General features: G+C 40.7%; 1 protein-coding gene across 2 annotated transcripts in view; it reads right to left on the bottom strand.

Moving 5' to 3' along the window:
* Positions 1-20,743, bottom strand: part of LRIG1 (leucine rich repeats and immunoglobulin like domains 1) — a 133,472-nt gene that overhangs the window by 45,241 nt on the left and 67,488 nt on the right. For both annotated transcript variants that reach the window (XM_077451969.1, XM_077451968.1), the window contains exon 3: positions 17,882-17,956. In XM_077451969.1, the coding sequence (XP_077308095.1) occupies positions 17,882-17,956 (75 nt within the window). The remainder of the gene's footprint in view (positions 1-17,881; positions 17,957-20,743) is intronic.

The following is a 20,743-nucleotide window of genomic DNA, read 5'->3' on the forward strand; positions in this document are numbered from 1 at the left end:
AGCCGAATTCCATCGGAATTCCGTCGGGAAAACCATCAGAGCTTTTTCCGACGAGAATTCCGATTGTGTGTACGCGGCATCACAGTAAGGCTTTTTGACAAGTTTGTTGGTTGAAAGCATCAAAATACAGCCAATGAGTTTTGGTGGGGGAAAAAAATTACCCAATACGAAATTTTGGTCAAAAGGCCTTCCACTTCTTCAGGGCTTGAGCAATGGATGCCCTGAAAAAGGAAGGGCAGTCCTCAATACACATCCATGAGTTGATTGTCCATTGAGCGATTCATTTACCATGGTCAAAGTAGTAGCAGCCTAGGACCAGAACAAGGTCCACATACACTTTCATAAATTCTCACTCTTATCAGCCCAGTTTTATCACATACATATTAGACAGAAATTAAAGGTGGAATATTTAGGTTCTTGAATGTGCCGATACTGGTACCTATTAAGAGCTCATTCACACTCATACTGTAGGCCTTCTAAAGAGTGATCAGACTATGATTTTCTTTTTTTTATATATATAAAAACAAAAATTCTCTCCTACATACATTGTCATACGTGTCTGGAAACTCTAAATAAAAAATGCGTCAAACACATTAACAAGAAAAACTCATTGAGGTCTCGGCATCCCACCTTTGTGGTCCCACCCACAGAGAGCCTGCAGTCTCCTGCATACAAAATGGCAGCAAAAGCGTGCACCATCAAAAGAACATTTTCAAGTTCTATCAGTTCTGTCAGTTCAAGTGAACTTTCACATATTTTTCTGATAAATATAAAATTACCTTTCCATGTATCGCTAAATTCTATTCTACAACCCTGAAGGCCTCATTTGTCAAAGCAGCTATAGAGAAAACCTCAAACATTAGTATTTGTGTGCCACATTTGTCAATCTTATTAATTATTCTGCATTCCATTTCAGGGTTTTTTTCTCCCTTGTAGCATTTTAGCAATGGAACATTTACCAAGACCAAAGTGCAACTAGTGCATGATTTTCATTCTCTCGTCAAGTTTCAATTGTCATTTGGCCTTTTCTAATACATATCTGTCTTTCTCTGTGAAAAACTCAAAGATTAGCAAAGTCAATAAAACAAGAAGTCTCATTTACAAGGCCGAGATTATTAAAAAACTTGTTTAATAAAGGCGTTGTTCCATAGATTTATTAGGATGCATGTAGATTATGATCTTATTTTTATATATATACATTTTTTTTAAAAAAGGAGGAAAACATTTTTTAAATACTCTGAAAGCCGCTGAACTAAATTAATTGTGGAGTTACGACCTGCGATTGATTTATTTTACAACGGAGTAAAGTCGCAGCCATGTTTGTCTTAACTTCATGTTGAAGTCTGTTAGTCATTAAACGCCGCTTGAAAATGTCATTTTAACTGTGTAATTGGACATTCTAATCAGCATTAAAAATAAAAGCACCTTTAGCACCTTAACGTCTCTCGAATTGACATCTGTTCTTGAAAGCTGTCCAAGCATCCAGCGCTGATAAAAGAATTTTCACTTTATTTGACTTTCCTTATAATTTTTGTGAAACAAGAGTCGGCTGTCAAAACAGAATCAAGAACGCCTTCGTTGACTTGAATGGCCATCTTTCAGTGCTTGAGGCTGGCTTTAACTTTGGCATGAAAACATTATGATGTCATCTATGCCGATGTGGACGGACATAGCATAATTCTATATGGGTCTTTGGCTTTGAAATTTAAACAGCAACTCTAAGCAACCAATCAAAACAATCAATGAATTAATAAAGTGGTCCAACAGACAGCGAGACTGTGCTAAACTAGGCTAGTTCATGCAATTGACCCACATTCTCAATTCCCTGTAATACAATGCTGCCAGAATTTAAGAGCAACTCACTGGGTCATTGGGAGTGTACTTCCTAAAGCCTCTGCAATTTCTTGTCTCTCCTCTTGCATTACCAATCTCATTCAAATTTTAGGGTATGTTTATATGCCTGATGGCTGTAAGAAGATTCTCAATTTTTACCTATTTCTTTCCACATTCCCAGATAGCAAGAATAATTTGCCACAAAGTTGTGGCAGTGTTGAATCCTAAGTCTGTAAACTTTCTTCACAATTTCACTGGCAGGTTGTACACTTGCAGAACACTTGAAGCACACGTTCTAGTTGACACTTTTCCAATTTTTAGCTAATTTGCGTGGCAAGTCTCTAGCAAGAGCAAAGTTGCAGTGGTGAGCCTACAGCAAGAGCTCTGCAAGCCTACAGCATGGAAATTCAGCCACAGTGACCCCTGTGGTGGGAGGACTATTGCACAACATAACTGAACCAGAACTTGCAGCAGACTTGCAGAATGTTTGCAAAGAAAGTTGATCTGGAGTCATGCAATGCGGACTTGCTGCAATTGTGCAACAAACTTGTGAAGCCTGGCAAGTCTACAAATAGCTTAGCAAGTCATTTTCAAATTTTCAGCGCAATTGTTTGCTATTCTGGGAGGTTTCCTGTATGCAAAAAAAAAATGATGATCCTGCAGTGGGTGTGTTTAAGAACAGCTTTCCAATATCATAAGAAGTTCCCCAGACTACAGACAAGCATCCCCCCAGACTACAGACAAGCACCCCCCCCCCCAGACTACAGACAAGCACCCCCCCAGACTACAGACAAGCATCCCCCCCAGACTACAGACAAGCATCCCCCCCCAGACTACAGACAAACATCCCCCCCAGACTACAGACAAGCATCCCCCCCAGACTACAGACAAGCATCCCCCCCCCAGACTACAGACAAACATCCCCCCCAGACTACAGACAAGCACCCCCCCCAGACTACAGACAAGCATCCCCCCAGACTACAGACAAGCACACCCCCCCAGACTACAGACAAGCACCCCCCCCAGACTACAGACAAGCACCCCCCCAGACTACAGACAAGCACCCCCCCAGACTACAGACAAGCACCCCCCCAGACTACAGACAAGCACCCCCCCAGACTACAGACAAGCATCCCCCCCCAGACTACAGACAAGCATCCCCCCCCAGACTACAGACAAGCATCCCCCCCCAGACTACAGACAAGCATCCCCCCCCCAGACTACAGACAAGCATCCCCCCCCCAGACTACAGACAAGCACCCCCCCCCCCAGACTACAGACAAGCATCCCCCCCAGACTACAGACAAGCACCCCCCCCCCCCAGACTACAGACAAGAATCCCCCCCAGACTACAGACAAGCATCCCCCCCCCAGACTACAGACAAGCATTCCCCCCAGACTACAGACAAGCATCCCCCCCCCAGACTACAGACAAGCATCCCCCCCAGACTACAGACAAGCATCCCCCCCAGACTACAGACAAGCATCCCCCCCAGACTACAGACAAGCATCCCCCCCAGACTACAGACAAGCATCCCCCCCAGACTACAGACAAGCATCCCCCAGACTACAGACAAGCATCCCCCCCAGACTACAGACAAGCATCCCCCCCAGACTACAGACAAGCATTCCCCCCAGACTACAGACAAGCATCCCCCCCCCAGACTACAGACAAGCATCCCCCCCAGACTACAGACAAGCATCCCCCCCAGACTACAGACAAGCACCCCCCCCCAGACTACAGACAAGCATCCCCCCCCCCCAGACTACAGACAAGCAGCCCTCCACACCTCAAATCATTAATGCCTGAAAGAAAACATAAAATACATACTTTTGCTGTCTAAAAATGCTCCTGCAGGATAGCATGGCAGCAGGTCATGTTAATAAAATCCTAGGCATTGGTCATATGATCGAAGTTGTAGATGACAGCCAAGCAACATCTCTGCCTGAACCCTAATGCACCCCTTCACCATAGATCACATGATGGATGCCACAGCCTTCAGCCCAGTTAAGCCCACTGACACTGGGGCATTTTCTACTCCCACTGGCCAGAATCTGACCCCCCCCCCCCCCCCTTCCTAAAGTCTGAATGACAATAAACAGGCCCTTTGTTTACAAAGTTTGCAGATCCCTAGGGGCTAGATGATGTTGAGTGTCCTTCAGCCTGAAAATGAGCCTGGCTCAGATTTGCTGCAGCTTCTAATGCATACTGTGAGAAACTTGCAGTGTGCGGTGTTATCCGAGTATGCAATTTCAGTCCAGGAGAGACGCATGTATAACTGTGCAAGACTGAAGGGAAAGCTGGAGTTCAGCTTTAAGTAACATCTATCATATGCATTCTAAGGCTTTCAAAGTGAATCACAGCTAAATAATTCAAAACAGCCTGTGAATCCCAAATACCAAATAGGGCAATAAGACTCCATTGGAAATACCACCATTATTGCTGTGATTAGGTGCCAGAGTCATAATTGCAACCAAATGTTCCGCATGTAAGCAGTTCAGCCCAAGTACTGAACCTTGATTAAACTAGTTTGTCTATAATGTATAACATGAGGTAACGGCCTTTGTTACCAATAATGAGATTCGCCGGCCTTTTATTCCTACTAAACATTACATATATTGGGCATTAGGAAGGGATTAGGCCGAAGCCGTGTCTGGATTAGTGTGCTTAGGTCAGAGTTTACGGGATAGACAGAGGAAAAATGAAGTTGTTCTGTTGTTTTAAACCTTGAACTAGAGACAGCTGGTCACACATAGACAGACAGGGCTAAACAATATATACAATTAATAAATCAGAATCATAGACACGTCTGGAATCTTATGCAGTTTATGGGCTTATTCGATAGGCCAATGTAATGTATAAGAATATTTAAATTTTATTTATAGACAGCGTTTTTTTTTTTTCCTTTGATAACACAAGGAACAAATCAGATCCTGTCAGGTTTTTATAGCTGTCAGTGAGATCCCCCCCCCCCCCCCCCGTTTTTTCTGGTGACCACTATAACCAAACAGGACTAAGGCCCCTTTTACACTTGTGCAACTTGGGACTGCAAAGTCGCATCACAAGTCGTACCCCATGATTTCCAATGAGTACCGTTCATATCTGTGCGACTTCAAGTCGCACCGACTTTAAAGTAGTCCCTACACCGACTTTAAAGTAGTCCCTACACCGACTTTGGTCCGACTTTGATGCGACTTGAGGTCCATAGACCTCAAGATTACACAGGTATTGTTTCAAGTTATGTCAAAGTCTTGCAACTTTTAGGTCGTACGGGTGTGAAAGGCACCTAAAGAAGAAATCTTGATGACCACTGTCCAAGAGGAGAGCTCCCCAAACTTTGAAAAAAAAAAAAAAAAGTCCTCTTACTTCCTGTTGTGTCTCTAGAACAGGAAGTAGAAGGAAATCTCCCTAATGGATCCAAACTGCAAAAATTATTAAAGTGATTGTAAACTCTGTTTTTAAAACAACCCATTCAGTTTAAAATAGAAATGAAAGGCAAAAAATGTGTGTATAGATATTAAAAAAAAACATTAGAAATACCCTTTTCCCCCACTGATCACATTCCCTCTGTTCTCAGCTGCATAAGAACTGGCAGGAGGAGAAACAGCAGTACACTGAGCTTACCAGTGAATGGCTGTGCAGCGAGGGCATGTCAGGACAAGTCTGATCATTGGAGGAGAGCACGCCGAGTTCCCAGCATAGGTAGAGAACTGACCACGTTGCGCTCTCATGCTTAGTGTGGTCAGTTTTGTAAAAATAGGAAAGCGGAGGGACTGGTAAGAACACCAGGGAATTCACACAAAGAAAGCAATACAAAGAGAACAGGATACCTTCTCATAAAAAGTACATGGTACAGCAGGCACATATCAGGAATATGAAGTGTTGGGGTAACAAACACTTTAAAATTGAAATTGGATTTTACCAATGCTTTATTTTATCCATTTTGCCTATAGATAAACTTGAATGTCTCATAACATATAACAACCAATGAGATATAGGTTTACTGGAATCACAGTAATTTATGATTGGTTGTTAACAGTTTAAACACTATGCATGAAAAAAAATACACTTTGCATTGGGGGTTAAAAAAAAAAAAAAGGATAGAGATAACAGTATGAACTATTGTTCATAGCAACCATAAAAGGGATAGTGTATTTAGAGCTGTCCATAGCAACCATCAATGGTTAGTGTATTTAAAGCTATCCACAGCAACCATCAATGGTTCAGAGGAGATTTTCTAAAGCACAGAATCTGGTGCAGCTGTGTAACCAATCAGTTTCTAGGTTTTAGCCCTCGTTCAAACATAACGTGGGGTTGAAATCGTGTGCATTAACTGAACTTGGATGATTTCAAACCCACATTTCAGTGCAAGTTTGGAGGTGACTTAAAAGACATCTGCGTGGGTTTATGCACAGCTGTCTATTGAAATCACTCCAAAGTCGCCAAAAGTAGTGCAGGAAATCGGTGCGGCAAAGTCAGACCGATTGGGACGCTCCAATTGCTGGCAATAGGCTTCGATTTGACATGCAATTTGACCTGTAAACTTGCGAGTCAGATTGCGCCAATGTGAACGGGGGCTTGTTGTCAAAGCTTAATTTAACAAGCTGAAGTTAGAAGATGATTGGTTACTAACAGCTGCACCAGATCCTGTGTGCACCCGTTTCAGTAATTCTCCCCCTAGTGTATTCAGCGTTGTCCATGGCAACCATCAGCAGTTAACATATTCAGTTGCCAATAGCAACCATCAATGCTTAGTGTATCCAAACCCACACATAGCACCCGCCAATGATTAGTTAATTTATCTATAGCAACCAACAACAACCAGTGTCTCAAAAGTCACCCATAGCAACCATCAATAGTTGCCATTTTCAGAGTCCTCTATAGCAATCAGCCATTAATGAGTAGTGTATTTAGAGTCACCCACTGCAACCATCACTAGTTAGTATATTCAGAATCACCCACTGCAACCATCAGGAATTCGTATATTCAGAGTCACCCACAGCAACCATTGTTAATTAGTATATTTAGACTTACCCACTGCAATCATCAGGAATTAGTATATTGAGAGTCACTCATAGCACCCCTCACTAATTAGTATATTGAGAGTCATCTATAGCAACCATCACTAATTAGTATATTGAGAGTCACCTATAGCAACCCTCACTAATTAGTATATTGAGAGTCACCTATAGCAACCCTCACTAATTAGTATATTGAGAGTCACCTATAGCAACCCTCACTAATTAGTATATTCAGAGTCACCTATAGCAACCCTTACTAATTAGTATAGTCAGAGTCACCTATAGCAACCATCACTAATTAGTATATATTTAGAGTCACCCATTGCAAACATCACTAATTAGTATATTTAGAGTCACCCATTGCAACCATCACTAATTAGTATATTCAGAATCACCCATAGCAACAATCAGGAATTAGTATATTCAGAGTCACCCATAGCAACCATCACTAATTAGTATATTCAGAGTCACCCAAAGCAACCATCAATGAATAGTGTTATTCAGAGTCACCAACAGCAACTATCAATGGTTTATACACTCAGAGTCATTCATAGCAACCATCAACAATTAGTGAATTCAGACACAATCAGGGTCATCCATAGCAGTTAGACTCAAGCACTGCCACAAACACGTGTGTAGCCCTTCAAAAGAGAACAATCCCAAAATTTTTTTTTAAAAAATTACATAAAAAACAAAAAAGAAAACAAATGGTTGTGACAAGCGAAAAGGGTATTAAATAGATCGTCATGCACGGGTCCAGCTTCGTAATATTTGTAGATGAGCAATGCCCTGCGCTGTCTTTTGCATTCAAAGTGCATAAACGCATGCATTTCAGGAATCTGCATCTGACCCGATTTTCCTGCAGTATAATTAATTGCACCCCTACAGAATCTGCCACATCCAAAGGAACCAATGCAAAGAAGATCAAATGCACAGTAAACTCACAGAAACAAAGTTCATCTACACAAGCCCTTAGTATACTCAAGGTTGCCAATAGTAACCAAGGACGGTGTAATAATCTTCCTTAAAAAAAAAACAAAAAAAAAAAAAAACTTATATTTCCAAAATGTAATCTGATCGAAAAGCTCAGTTGCTGATCTCTCAACAGCTCTATCAGCAGAAAATCCATCAGTTTTGTCTAGTTAGTTCATTTAATTACAGTTTAATGCGGATTGATCTGGACATTAATTAGCCTGTAAAACAGATTGATTTTTTAATCGAGTTTTATACTCTTTGCAGTGACAGTGTAGACCTATTGATTTCGTTTTAACAGTAAATACACTGCAGAAAGCGGCTTAGCCCTTTGTGAACCACCTAATCCGTTTTTCCACTGCCTTAACCCCCTAAGGAGGGTTACATTTGGATTTGCTTTGTTATGTAATTAGTCACCTTTTATAGCGCTGGGCAGCAAGTTCAAACTGATTATTAATTACCAAAGTCATTTAAAGAAGAGCCCCAATCCAAACAAAAATGCTTCTATAGTTTCTAATTGTGCAGACGTTTAGGCCTTTAAATACAACCTATGCTGTTTTCTTAGGTCTGGGAGCGGGAACATCAATTCTATAAAGTGGTTGTAAACCCTTACAACCAAATTTGGCCTACAGGTAAGCCTAGATTAAGGCTTACCTGTAGGTCCAAGAAATATCTCATAAACCTACACGGTTTAGGAGATATTTGCCGAAAGACAGGCACCGCTGTCTACGGCGCATGCGCCATAGACAGCGGCGCGCAGGCAATACGGCGATATGCCGCAAGTGGCGGCTCCCGTGCGCATGTGCGGGAGTGACGTCATCGTGGCTTCACCGAATGACAGCGGCGGAGCAGCGAGACCCACCGAGAAGATGGACGCGCCGGACTACAGGGGACAGCGGTGACTTCGCTGGCTCCTGTGTCAGGTAAGTGACACATAATGGACTACTATGCGATGCATAGTAGTCCATTATGCTTTACCTTTGCAGGGAATGAAAGAGGAAGTAAACTCATCAGGGTTTACTTCCTCTTTAAAGTAGAACTATGGAAATACTTTAGACATTCAAGTATTTACAAATTCTTAAACATCAGTAAATAAGCTTTAAACAAACCCTCTGTAGCTGTAAACAAACCCTCTGCAGTGTGGACCTTTGTAGCTGCTGGCAGTGTGGAGCAATTCACCTTCAAAGATTACAGAAGAAGCACTATCACTCATTTCAGGGACTCTACATTCTGCTTCCCCCTCCCAGCAGTGACTTAGCAGCCTGTCAACCTAATCTCTAATGCAGGGCTTGACAAATTTGCTTTGAATCTAAAAAAGTTAGGAGACAGTTTTTCTTTAACTAACAAATCTTATGGATTTAACATGTCTCCGAAGGTGAACTTATCCTTTAACCCTCACCCAGCCAGAACCATTTTTGCACACGTTTAAAAAATAATTTTAGGCCTGAAGATTACATAAAACCCCAAACAAGATATATTTTCTGAAAGCAGACCCCCTAGAACAGCGAAGGCGAACCTTGGCACCCCAGATGTTTTGGAACTATATTTCCCATGATGCTAATGCACTCTGCAGTGTAGTGGAGCATCATGGGAAATGTAGTTCCAAAACATCTGGGGTGCCAAGGTCCGCCATCACTGCCCTAGAGAATAAAATAACGGTAGTTCCAATTTTTTATGTCACATAATACTGCAAAGCTATACCCAACGTGTTAAACCTTAAAGTAGAAGTCCAGCCTAACACTAAAATCCCTGCATCTACAGACATCCATGATCCAAAACTTACCTATCTAACCCTGTAAAGAAGAAACCAATATACATAACTTTTTTGAAGCCCATCTACTCTCCAGCGGTGGAAACTCTGCAGAGGACACAGACGACAGCGGCTGTGAAATCAATGGGGAGTGACGTCACCCATAGACTTACTATGGGGCTTCCGTTATCAGATCTGTCCTCTACACCTACCTCCACAGCCAAGCCACAGCTGAAAGCTCAGCATTCGATGGGGTTGGATCGGCTTAAAAAAGGTACGTATACCGATTTCTTCTTTACAAGGCTAGATAGGTTAGTGTTAGATCATTGATGGCTATAGATGCAGGGATTTTAGCATTGGGGTGGACTTCTACTTGAAATAAGTCACTACCCTATATTTTCCATAGCTGATGCTTTAAAAGCCCCCTATAGGTCATCAGTTTAGTGCTACGAAGGAGGTCTGGTGCAGCATTTGGGTGGCAGCCCAGGCACAAGGTCCAAACTTCTGGTGCCTAGGGTTTGTTAAGCCCTGCTCTAATGTGCACAGGTTGGGTGACTTTACTGCTTCTCATTTGAGGATCGATTGCGTCAAAGAGCTTGTAGCTCCAGAGGTCAGTGAGAAAATGTTTTCTTTACTGTTTGTTAAGAATATAAAAATATTTGCCTGTATATAGTCTGCACAGAGGTCTACTTAGAAAATAAAATCACTAAATGTCTGTGGGTAACATTCTGTCTGTACACGCTCCCCAACAACTGACACCCATGATACGCTGAGGAGAGGTCCCCTAACTTTTTGAGTTCTTCCACAAGTGTGTGTAGTAGAAAATCCAATCATTGCTCAGCTGGAGCATACATAGACACCAGGGCTGCAACTAACGATTATTTTCATAATCGATTAGTTGGCCGATTATTGTTTCGATTAATCGATTAATCGGTTAATAACCTTTAAAAAAAAAAAAGTGGGTCAGATTGACGTTCATTTTCAACCACAGTGGTGGGAAAAATTGGAAATAATAGAAAACTTCTCGGTCAAAGGAATTTTCAGACAGCGTATGTGGTTTTTGTTTTAGAAATTAAGTGAAAATTTCAAACAAAATTCTTTCATTCAGCGAACGTACAAAGATTTTTCATCTGAATATTCTCACCTGAAAATGTATCCGTGAGGCCGGCATAAGGCTCGGTACACACCTATGCAGTTTTTGCTTTTGATCTGTTTCTGCAGTGCGCTTTGATTTTTGCACATGTGATTTTACTGCAATTTGCATTTTTTTTGCATTTTTTTGGGCAGATTAAAAAACACAAATTGCTGCAAAAACGCATTACATTCTTTTCTGACCCTTTCCAAAGATGCAGCGGCTGAAAAAAGCACAGATACGAAGGTGTCCCATAGGAAACCATGTAAATGAACTGTAGTACGAAAAAGCACCAATAAACATATAGATGTGAACCAGGCCTAAGACGTTTAGTAACATAATGGGGTTAAAAAGACTAAAATTAGCCATTTATAGTACAAAAAAGCAAATACTCACTACTGGAAGGGGTTCATTTTTTTACTGTAGAACAGTGAAAGTAATATTTACAGTAGTGATTATATTTTTGTACTATAAAGGGCTCATTTTCGTTTTTTTTTTAACCCCATTATGTTACAGGCCGATTAATCGATTAATTCCATAATCGATTAGTTGTCGATTAATCGATTCGTTGTTTCAGCCCTAATAGACACTTCTACGAAGTGGAACCACAGTCAGTTTTGGAGAGAGCAGGAAGTTCTACAAAACACAGACTGTTGGCGGGAAGGAAATTTTGGGGAACTGGGAAGGAAATTTTGGGGAACTGGGAAGGAAATTTTGGGGAACTGGGAAGGAAATTTTGGGGAACTGGGAAGGAAATTTTGGGGAACACCATGCAGGAAATTATCTTATGTTTCTAAATTTCAAATACTGTACCATCCTTATTTTGAATGTCTTCACATTCATGTAGTACAGATTTTCCCTTTAATATCGCTATAGTTCTTTTTTTTTTTTTTGTGAAACCACTTGTAATTATTTTTTACCCACTTCTTCAAATATCCAATAATCCTTTTAAAAATATTCTTTTTTTTTTAATACAAAAAAAAAAAGAAAAAAAGAATGACGACTTGGCCTAACAACCCTGTATGCTTAATTGTGGAATTTTTCAGAAGAGAGTGAATACAAAGACCACCAGTGGAAGATACGCTTTACTACAGAGAAAGGATTCCTTCTTACAAGTGTTAGTGGAACACTTGGGGACTTTTCAAAAACCTCATTGATGTCTTACTACATTGAAATGAGCTTCTTTCAATCCACTTGAGGAAAAGAAGAAGAAGAAGAAAAAAAAAGATTGCAAAGCTTTTTAACGCATTTTCTCCAAATCCCAGTAGTCAGCAGTTAATTCTTCACCGCTGAATCCCTGGAATAGCAGGGGACAGCTAATTGACCATTTTCTATTTAACACAAAACATAATAGAAGAACATCTGGAGATTAAGAGAAGGTCCTATTGAAAGCTCTGAATGCTCAAGGCTGGACTTCACAGTAATGAAAGCCTCACAATACAGATTTTTTTTTTTTTACACTTTGTAGGCAACAAAGATTTATGAACATTTTCAACAGTGCAATATGATAAATGCCCCCTGATTAAAGTTTACCAAGCCTGCTTTGAAAAGCCGACCCTACCCTTCTGTGGAATTGGAAAATCAAAAAAAGAGCACAAAACCAATCAACTTTTTTCAAAAGCACTTGCTTTCCATCCGGGCTTCTTAAGCCTTATTTTAGAAGTGGTCACACTCTGCTGGCTGTTGTAACTGTAAAGAATGAAATTCTTCTGGTAGTCATGGTGGAACTGTAGACATACAAAATATTATATTTATGAAACTGCAGACCATCGCTGGCCAACTCCAGGCTTCCATTGAGATGGGAAAACATCCTCAGGGGACTGGAATGCCCAGTGGATAGGCTCTCCGACACAGACCTACGCAATGTCAAGAATCAGAACCCAGCTTACTGGGCACTCTACAAGATGGTCAACTTTCTGTCATACAATGAAGGGCAGCCAGGTCCTCCTCTCCCAGCAGTGCGCACTAGTCATCAATTTATTAAGTAGGTCTTATCAGGAGAGCTTTGGTACTAAAGGAAATCGCTATACCTGGCCACTGTTATTTAAACTCTATACCACCAAGGATGCCTAAGCCCTTGTACACACGGTCGGAGATTCCGACGGAATGTGTCTGATCGGAACGTTTTGTCGGATATTCCAACTGTGTGTGGTCTCCATCGGACTGTTTCTGTCGGAGTATCCGACGGACCAAGTTTTCCAACTTGTTGGTAAAATTTTCAGACAAAATGCTACAATCGGACATACTCCGATCATGTGTAGAGAATTCCGATTGGACAAAGTGCCACGCATGATCAGATCAAATTCCTACACCAAAGCTATTGGCTACTAGCGTGAATGTAGTCCCGTCGTAATGAAATAACGTCATCACGTTCTGAACGATCGGATTTTCCGACAACTTTGTCCGACCGTGTGTATGCAACAGTTTCGGACAAAATCTTTGGTTGTCGGAATGTCCGACCATGTGTACAAGGGCTAATGCAGTCTGGTATTTTGGTAGTGGTGGGGGTCTATATGGTTGCCATGGTTAAGCTGCCTATTTCTACCCTTTAAGCAATCCCTAATCTTGACCTTAAAATTCCTATGCAAGATTAAATTTTCTGAAACCTGAACAGGGCTTTACAAGGCCTATACCCACCATTCCCGAAAGATAGCATGCTCTGACTGGCCTTCTAGTCAGCAAGTTCTACCTGTAACTAGAGGAAAATGTCTTCAAAAACGAAAAATTGATAAGATCACATACATTAGTCTGAACACATGCAATCACACCTTGAAAAGAAATCTTTAATTTTTTTTTTTCAAAATTTTATTAATTGGGGATTACCCGAAGGGGTTGAGGGTCAATAAGGTTTAGTTGGGTGAAATCTATACAATTGAAGGTACTTCAAAAGTATAACTAAACCCACAGTTTTGAAGTTTTGGATAGAGCTGGGTGGAATTAGAATCCTGTTTTATTGCTGCGTTCTTACCATCTTTGTCTTAGTGACTACAGGCATTAAAAACAGTGACTAACAGTTATCCAGAAGAAAAAAAAAAAGTTTTGGCGTTGGATGCAATTAAAAGGTTTACATGTCAGTTCAGGGTGCCATAAATCACATGCAAAAAAGTGAGAATCATTTGGTTTAAACAAGAGAAGACGAAAATCTAGTGAGACTTTCAGTTCTTCAGAACGTGGCGATTTGCCAGCATCAATCTCAGATCTACAAGCTATATCAACAATTTTATTGATGTAACGCTGTGCCAAGTCACCTCAACTGTATTTGTCAAGTCTTTTTTTTTTCCACTTGAAAGTAAACACAGGTGAGCAAATTCAAACTAAAAAAAAAAAAAAAAAAAAAAATGAAAGGTGAATGTATCGGCCTCCAAGAAAGTGCCGAACGGTGATGCCGCTGGATTAAATGCTAGCATAATCAAGAATAACCTCTGTAACTAACTGAAAGTAAACAACCAAGTCTTAAAGCAAAGGCACTTCCTGGCACAGATAAAGCAAAGCTCCAAAGGTTTAATGAAGCATGTAGATCTTTACAAAACCTTTTTCACTAGATCCTGGGTGCGGATAGTGAGAAGCTTTCAGTTAGAAAGGCACACAATGAATAAAAGTTCTACTGAAGACCAGATTTGCATTTGTAAGAAGTAACCATACATTACAGTGACAGATGCGTTTTTTTTTTTTTTTTTTTTTAAATCTGCTTGAAGTTTTTCCTCTATAATCTAAATTCGGCCCATGAGGACCGTCTACTGATATGATTCGTTTGCTGCCCTTTTCCCCAGGTTTTTACTTTCTCTGTAGCCTTTTTATTCCTCTTAAAGTGGACCTTTCAACTATGTTACAAGTCATACATGAATACATTCTGGACACATACACTATAGTATCATGTTTCAAAAAAGCCCTCCTTTGATCATTAAAAGAAAAAACAGTCCTAAAGACTAGCACACAAAATAGTATTTTTTTTTTTCATTCAACCCAACGGGGCTGAAAAAAAAAAGAAGACAGCTCTGGGAGGAGCCACTGTACTAACCATGTGATGTTAGTACAGCGATCTCCCCTGCTGTGCTATTGTGTTCTGAAAGGGTGATGGGCCCCAACCCCCCCCCCCCCCCCATCAGAACACTCCGGTCAGCACTCTCAGCCATTGCTATAGCGCTCCGACGAGGAAGTGGTCGGCAGACCTTTTTTGGTCGCGTCCCAACGACAGTAGCCAGTTGAGTGCCCGGTTTCTCTACGAGCGGCTGCTGTGCACACAGGCCAAATGTCGGCCTGTTTCTATTGAACCAGCCGATGCGGCCCGAAACTGGCCAAGTGGCCGGTTTCTGTCCAACCGCCTTCTGTACACATGGGCTAAATGTCGGCCTGTTTCTATTGAACCAGCCAATGCTGCCCGACATTCGGCCCATGTGTATTAGACTTTAAACTCCAGTCACGTAATTTTGCCTAGGCGGAGATGATGCCATCATTCTATTGCGAGTAAGTCTCCACTACTCAATGGAGCCATAAGGTGGGAAGCGTTAGCAGGGGCTGATCGGTGTCAGAACTTTCTTAACATTGGCAATATCTGTACAAGCACCACATTTTACATGGTTGCTTCATCTTTAAGCCAGGATCTCAGTCCATAAAAATCCTGCCATCTTTATATGAAAAGAAAAGCTTCTGAAAACATTGTCCCGGGGTAACTGTGAGCTCTGTGCAATGTAATAAAAAACCCAAGTGTGGTAAATTTTTATTTTAAGTTTTGAATAGTCTGTAGAACAGGGATCTCAAACTGGCGGCCCTCCAGCTGTTGCAAAACTACAAGTCCCATGAGGCATTGCAAGGCTGACAGTTACAAGCATGACTCCCACAGGCAAAAGCATGATGGGACTTGTCGTTTTGCAACAGCTGGAGGGCCGCAAGTATGAGACCCCTGCTGTAGAACCTCTGGTGTTTATTGTCTGTGTTCATGTTGGTTAGATTTCCCATCACTTTCCACCACCAATGATATCGGTCAGCAGGAAAGGAAGTGAGCTGAAATTTCCCCAGCAGGTAAACAGCAAAAAAAATATATAATAAGAATAACTCCTCTTAAAGTGGTTGTAAACCCATTACTACCACTTTAACCTACAGGTAAGCCTAGATTAAGGCTTAACTGTAGGCACAAGAAATATCTCCCAAACCTAAAAGGTTTAGGAGATATTTGTAGAAATATCGGCACTGATGTCTACGGCGCAGGCGCACTAAGCATGCCGTTTCTAGCGGCGATCATGCCGTTAGTGACGCCATCGCAGCTCCGGCCAGTCACAGCACCAGAGCCACGATACTCAGAAGTCCCTCCTGGATAGATGGCGGCATCGGAGGAGGCGAACAAGGGCCGATGCGGGGGCTTTGATCTCAGGTAAGTAATTCATAAGGAGCTAGTATGCTATGCATACTCGCTCATTATGCCTTTGTCTTGCAGGGTGTATTTTTTTTTTTTTCAGAGGCTTTACTTCCTCTTTAAATAGCGCTATGCAAAATCCATACTAATACTGAAACGTTATACTACCATAATGAAAATCGTAAAAAGACACTTTAATCACAAAAAACTAGAACACTTTTAATGAACTCTAAAATATACCTAAAAACCAAAAATCCTAGAAAAAAAAAATCAATACAGAGAAAAACAAATTAACCTTACTAAATCTACAATATGGTTGGAATGTGTATGGAAGGAAAGCTGTAGCTAAACAAACACTGGCAGGAAATCCAGGGATTTGAATGACCAGAGGAGAAAAAAAAAAAACAGATGAGGACATGCACTTGCACATGGTAATGCTGCCTCTTTGATCTCCTGATATTATTATATATAAACTATGTATATAAGAAGGAATATTGTTGTCGACTACTAGGATGTGGTATGGCCTGTTATGCTACATATACTGGCATAAGGCGACTAATAAGCATACCACTTCTGAAAAAATAGTGCAGCAAATCAGAAGAATATGGCTGCCAATTTCTTTTAATCCATATATAAAAAGTGTATAGTGATATTTATAATTAATCTAAGTACAAGGCCAAAAGATTGTTGCAATTTAGTATGTACACGAGCCACAACTCATGATACATTAGTGCAGGGGTCTCCAAACTATCTAAACAAACATCCAGTTTATGGTCCTTAAGACTTTAAGGGGGTTGGACTGTAGCCAATGGAGGTAGAAAATGCCCCATCTTTGGTGTCAGTGAGAGGAATTGTGCCCCATCATTGGTGTCATTAGGTGGGAAGAATCGTGGCCTCATCATGGTGTCATTGGGAAGAATTGTGCACAATCATTGGTATTATTGGGAGGAACTGTGCCCCATCCTTGGTGTAATTGGGAAGAATTTTGCCTCTTTGTTGGTGTCAGTGGGAATTATGCCCCATTGTTTGGTGCCAGAGGATGAAATATTGCCCCAAGGGCCAGATAAAAGCAAGCAAAAAGCCACAGTTTGGAGACCACTTCATTAGTGTGATGGTCAGTGGGAAGAATGCTCCTTACACTTGTGGTTATTGGGAGGAATTGCCCCCTTACAGATAGCTAAAAAGATCAATGGTGTCAGTGGGAACTTATCTGAGAGGCAAAAATTGCTCATAGCTCAAGGAACCCCTAACAACCTCTGGAGGAACCTTAAGGTTCCATGGAATCCTGGTTGAGAAACACTAATGTAAACAATGTATTTTAAAGAAGTGGATTATTTGTGGTAATTACCGGAATTGACCGAAATTATTTAACACTTAGGACCACAGTGTATGTGCGTAGTTTGAACGTGTGGTTTTCAAAGGCAAGGGTGCTTGGTATTTTACATTTAATTAGGGAACCTAGATAAGCCTTTTCTATATTGGATTTCTTCTAGAATATTTGGCCTTTAGATAGATCTTAGATCGAATAACAATTTTGTATATTTTGACAATACTTTGGTAACCATTTATTTTTTCATTTTCAAGCAGAAATGTTGTAACCCTTCCCAACTCCACCTAACCGTATCTCCTTTTTCAACTCTATCTGTAACTTTTTTCCTTTAGAAAGCTTACATAATAAAGACTTATTATGTTACTGCCTGAATAACTCTGAACACAATAACACGGTTCGTATTATAAAATTGCTGGTTGGCATTAAAAATCAATTGTCACAAAAAGAAACATTAAGCAATTATTTCAATGGTTTGATAAAGTGACCACTTACAGAGAAAGACTGATGATCTGAGAAGCAACGGATCCTAAAGATGGGATGGATGTCAGCTCATTGTACCCCAGTTGCCTAAAAATAAAAAAAATAAAAAAATACATAAAAACAAGGGCAAAATCTTTCTCAGTACCTTACATGCGCCACATGATTCTTAAATCAAAGTAATTCAAACTGGCAAAGAGAGATCAGTATGGGTTTCAATACAATACATTTAGTTAAACCAGTTCTGTTGACCACGTGCTAATTAATAAAAAAAAGGCCACCATATGTAGAAAAAAGAAAAAAAAAAAGAAAAAAGAGTAATCATTTATTTCTCCTATTGCTTGCACCAAAGATGCAACTCTGTTGAAGATGCATCACCTCAAAGTCTGCTGGGAAACTGGCAGTTCCTCCTGTGACCCCCCCCCCCCCCCGCAGTGCAGAATGGTTCCTTCCCCTAACCTCCACCTCTTTACAGGATACAGTAGTGATGTGGAGGTCAGTGGAAGGAACCAGTGAGGCTGCAGGGGACCAAGATGACAGACACTCTTGGTTTCCATGTTACAGGGGACTCATTTTCCTATAACAAAGTTGTGAATGTTGGCACTGGTAGCAAGAAAGGTAAGTATTTATCTACTTTTAAGAAGGCCACTTTATTTTAATTTGCAGATCTGCAACAGGGTTTCTTTAAAAGTACACTCCAGAGAAACAGGTTTTTAAAAATTAGAAAACTCCTCAGACTTTTATAAAGTAGTGGACTATGGCCCATCCTCCCTAAGACTGCTGATGAAACGCGTCCTAACACACCACTTGCGATTATTGTGGGCGCTTGCTAACCTTCAGCCTGACGCTTTGATCCTGTTGTGCTGGAGTTCCAACACTTTTTAATAAAGGCATCTCTTTTAAACTGACTTCACGATGGAAGTGTATGCTTTTGTTTTTTGGTCTCATAACACCATTGATTGCTGAGTGGCGATCATCTCTCCCCAGTGGAAGCTGAACCTGTGACTTACATTTCATGTGCTTCTGGCCAATATAACATTTGGTCCAACTGTTCTAATAAGAAGTTCATGGTAACTACTACTATACGGAGGTTGAGTTAACTTCTCTATTTGCACAGATTACATTTCCTGGAGCAGCTTACACTGTGAATGTCTTATGATGGGACTCCTTTCATCTATGGAATATATCCATTTGTTTACTGTTTGACGTATTTGAGATATATGTATTTATATACACTTTTTTTGATGGTTTTATATGCCTTTTGCACTTTATTGATGAATAGTTGTTTGCTATTTTGACTTTGATGTTTCATAGTGATTACACTTTTGCACCTTACGATTGCTAAACTTTGATGAATTCATGCACTTCAGAAGCTAAAAACATTGATCTCGTTTTGTGGACAACAGGAAGGATAGAAAGGAGTTTCAAATCAATAATCAAAGCCTACATTGCAGGCTTTATACAAGAACAGAGGTACACTAGGCACATAGAGGATGCTACGAAGATCTACTTTGGGAGTCTCCAAGATGATTGGAAAAAGGAAGTCATAGCGTCTCAGATATGTTGGTGGTTTTGATGTCTTCCATGTGCTAAATATGTTGTTTTTGTAATTAAGACCCTAGTAAATATTTGAGGACTTAATGTGATGGCCATTTTTGTTTTTTTGTATTCCACAGTATCACAGTGTAACCTCTAAAAAGGCATTTGAAGATAAGGTGCGGGATACATTTTTTTTTTTCAGCAACCATTTTATTTCAAAACCTGACATGGGTTCTAACCTCTTACCACCCAAAACGGAAAAAAATATATAGCTTCAGATACACTTGTGTCATTTAGCTGCAATTTGTCAATCATTTTCTGGCTCACATATTTTACAAATAGGGATTCACACCTGCATGTAAGAGAACTCTACCTTCTCATAGTCAAACACTTTTGTTTTTAAGCCGACTGATAAATGATTATGCGTTGACCTTTGCGCTCCAGAACAACTTCCTCATGTTTCCAGACAAATCTGTCCTACACAAAGTGGGACCTTCTTTGTAATTAGAGGTCATAGCTGAGGCTTGTGTTACAGCAGTGTCTCTGGATGAAATATGGTGTCATTTTGGTTTACAAAAGCTTGGGCAGCCATGTCTGATGAACAGCTACACCATTGTGCGTCTCTATCAAGTGAATTGTATGGTTATACATGACTAATATCAGAATATAAAAAAAAACTCAGCATGGATTTTTTTTATTGTGAATGGCACTGTTCTGAAATATGAGTAACATGCGCCATAAGGATGGGAAGCAAGGTGCCTACAGGCATTGGTCACCCAATCCATTTGGATGACAAAGCACTACCCCCTGGTCACAGCAGACAATCCCTGCCTAATCCTTCTTTCAAGGGAGTTACTGATCAACCAAAATTCTTCCTGATGTCCACAAGAGCCTTGCCTCTCTGGGGACTTATACTCCTGATTGTTTTTTGGCAGCACTGGGAGCTATTGAATGGACAAATAGAGCCGCAGGTCGGGAGTGCGTCTGCTTGGCTGCCCCCGCAGCAAGCTGCTTGCTGTTGGGGCATTCGGCAGGAGGGAGGGGCCGGCGTGGGACCAGAGAAGGAGGAGGATCCGGGCTGCTCTGTGCCAATCCACTGCACAGAGCAGGTTTGTTATTTTATTTTTTTATTTTTATTTTTAAAGAGACTTTAACATCACTTTAGGTCTATCCTTTAATATTGTGATTTAAAGGGATTCAAAAAGCACAAAATACAACTCAAAGCTGGACCAACATGCAAAAATAGGCATACCTAAACTTTACCTTTAAAGACCAACTCAAGGAAACTGAAAAATTATCCCTTGCAGAGGAGCTATGCCCACACGGCAAGGGTTAACA

This window comes from Lithobates pipiens, unplaced genomic scaffold (assembly GCF_037356315.1).
Source record: "Lithobates pipiens isolate NorthernLeopardFrog02 unplaced genomic scaffold, aLitPip1_a1.2 Scaffold_23, whole genome shotgun sequence".
Classification (NCBI taxonomy): domain Eukaryota; kingdom Metazoa; phylum Chordata; class Amphibia; order Anura; family Ranidae; genus Lithobates; species Lithobates pipiens.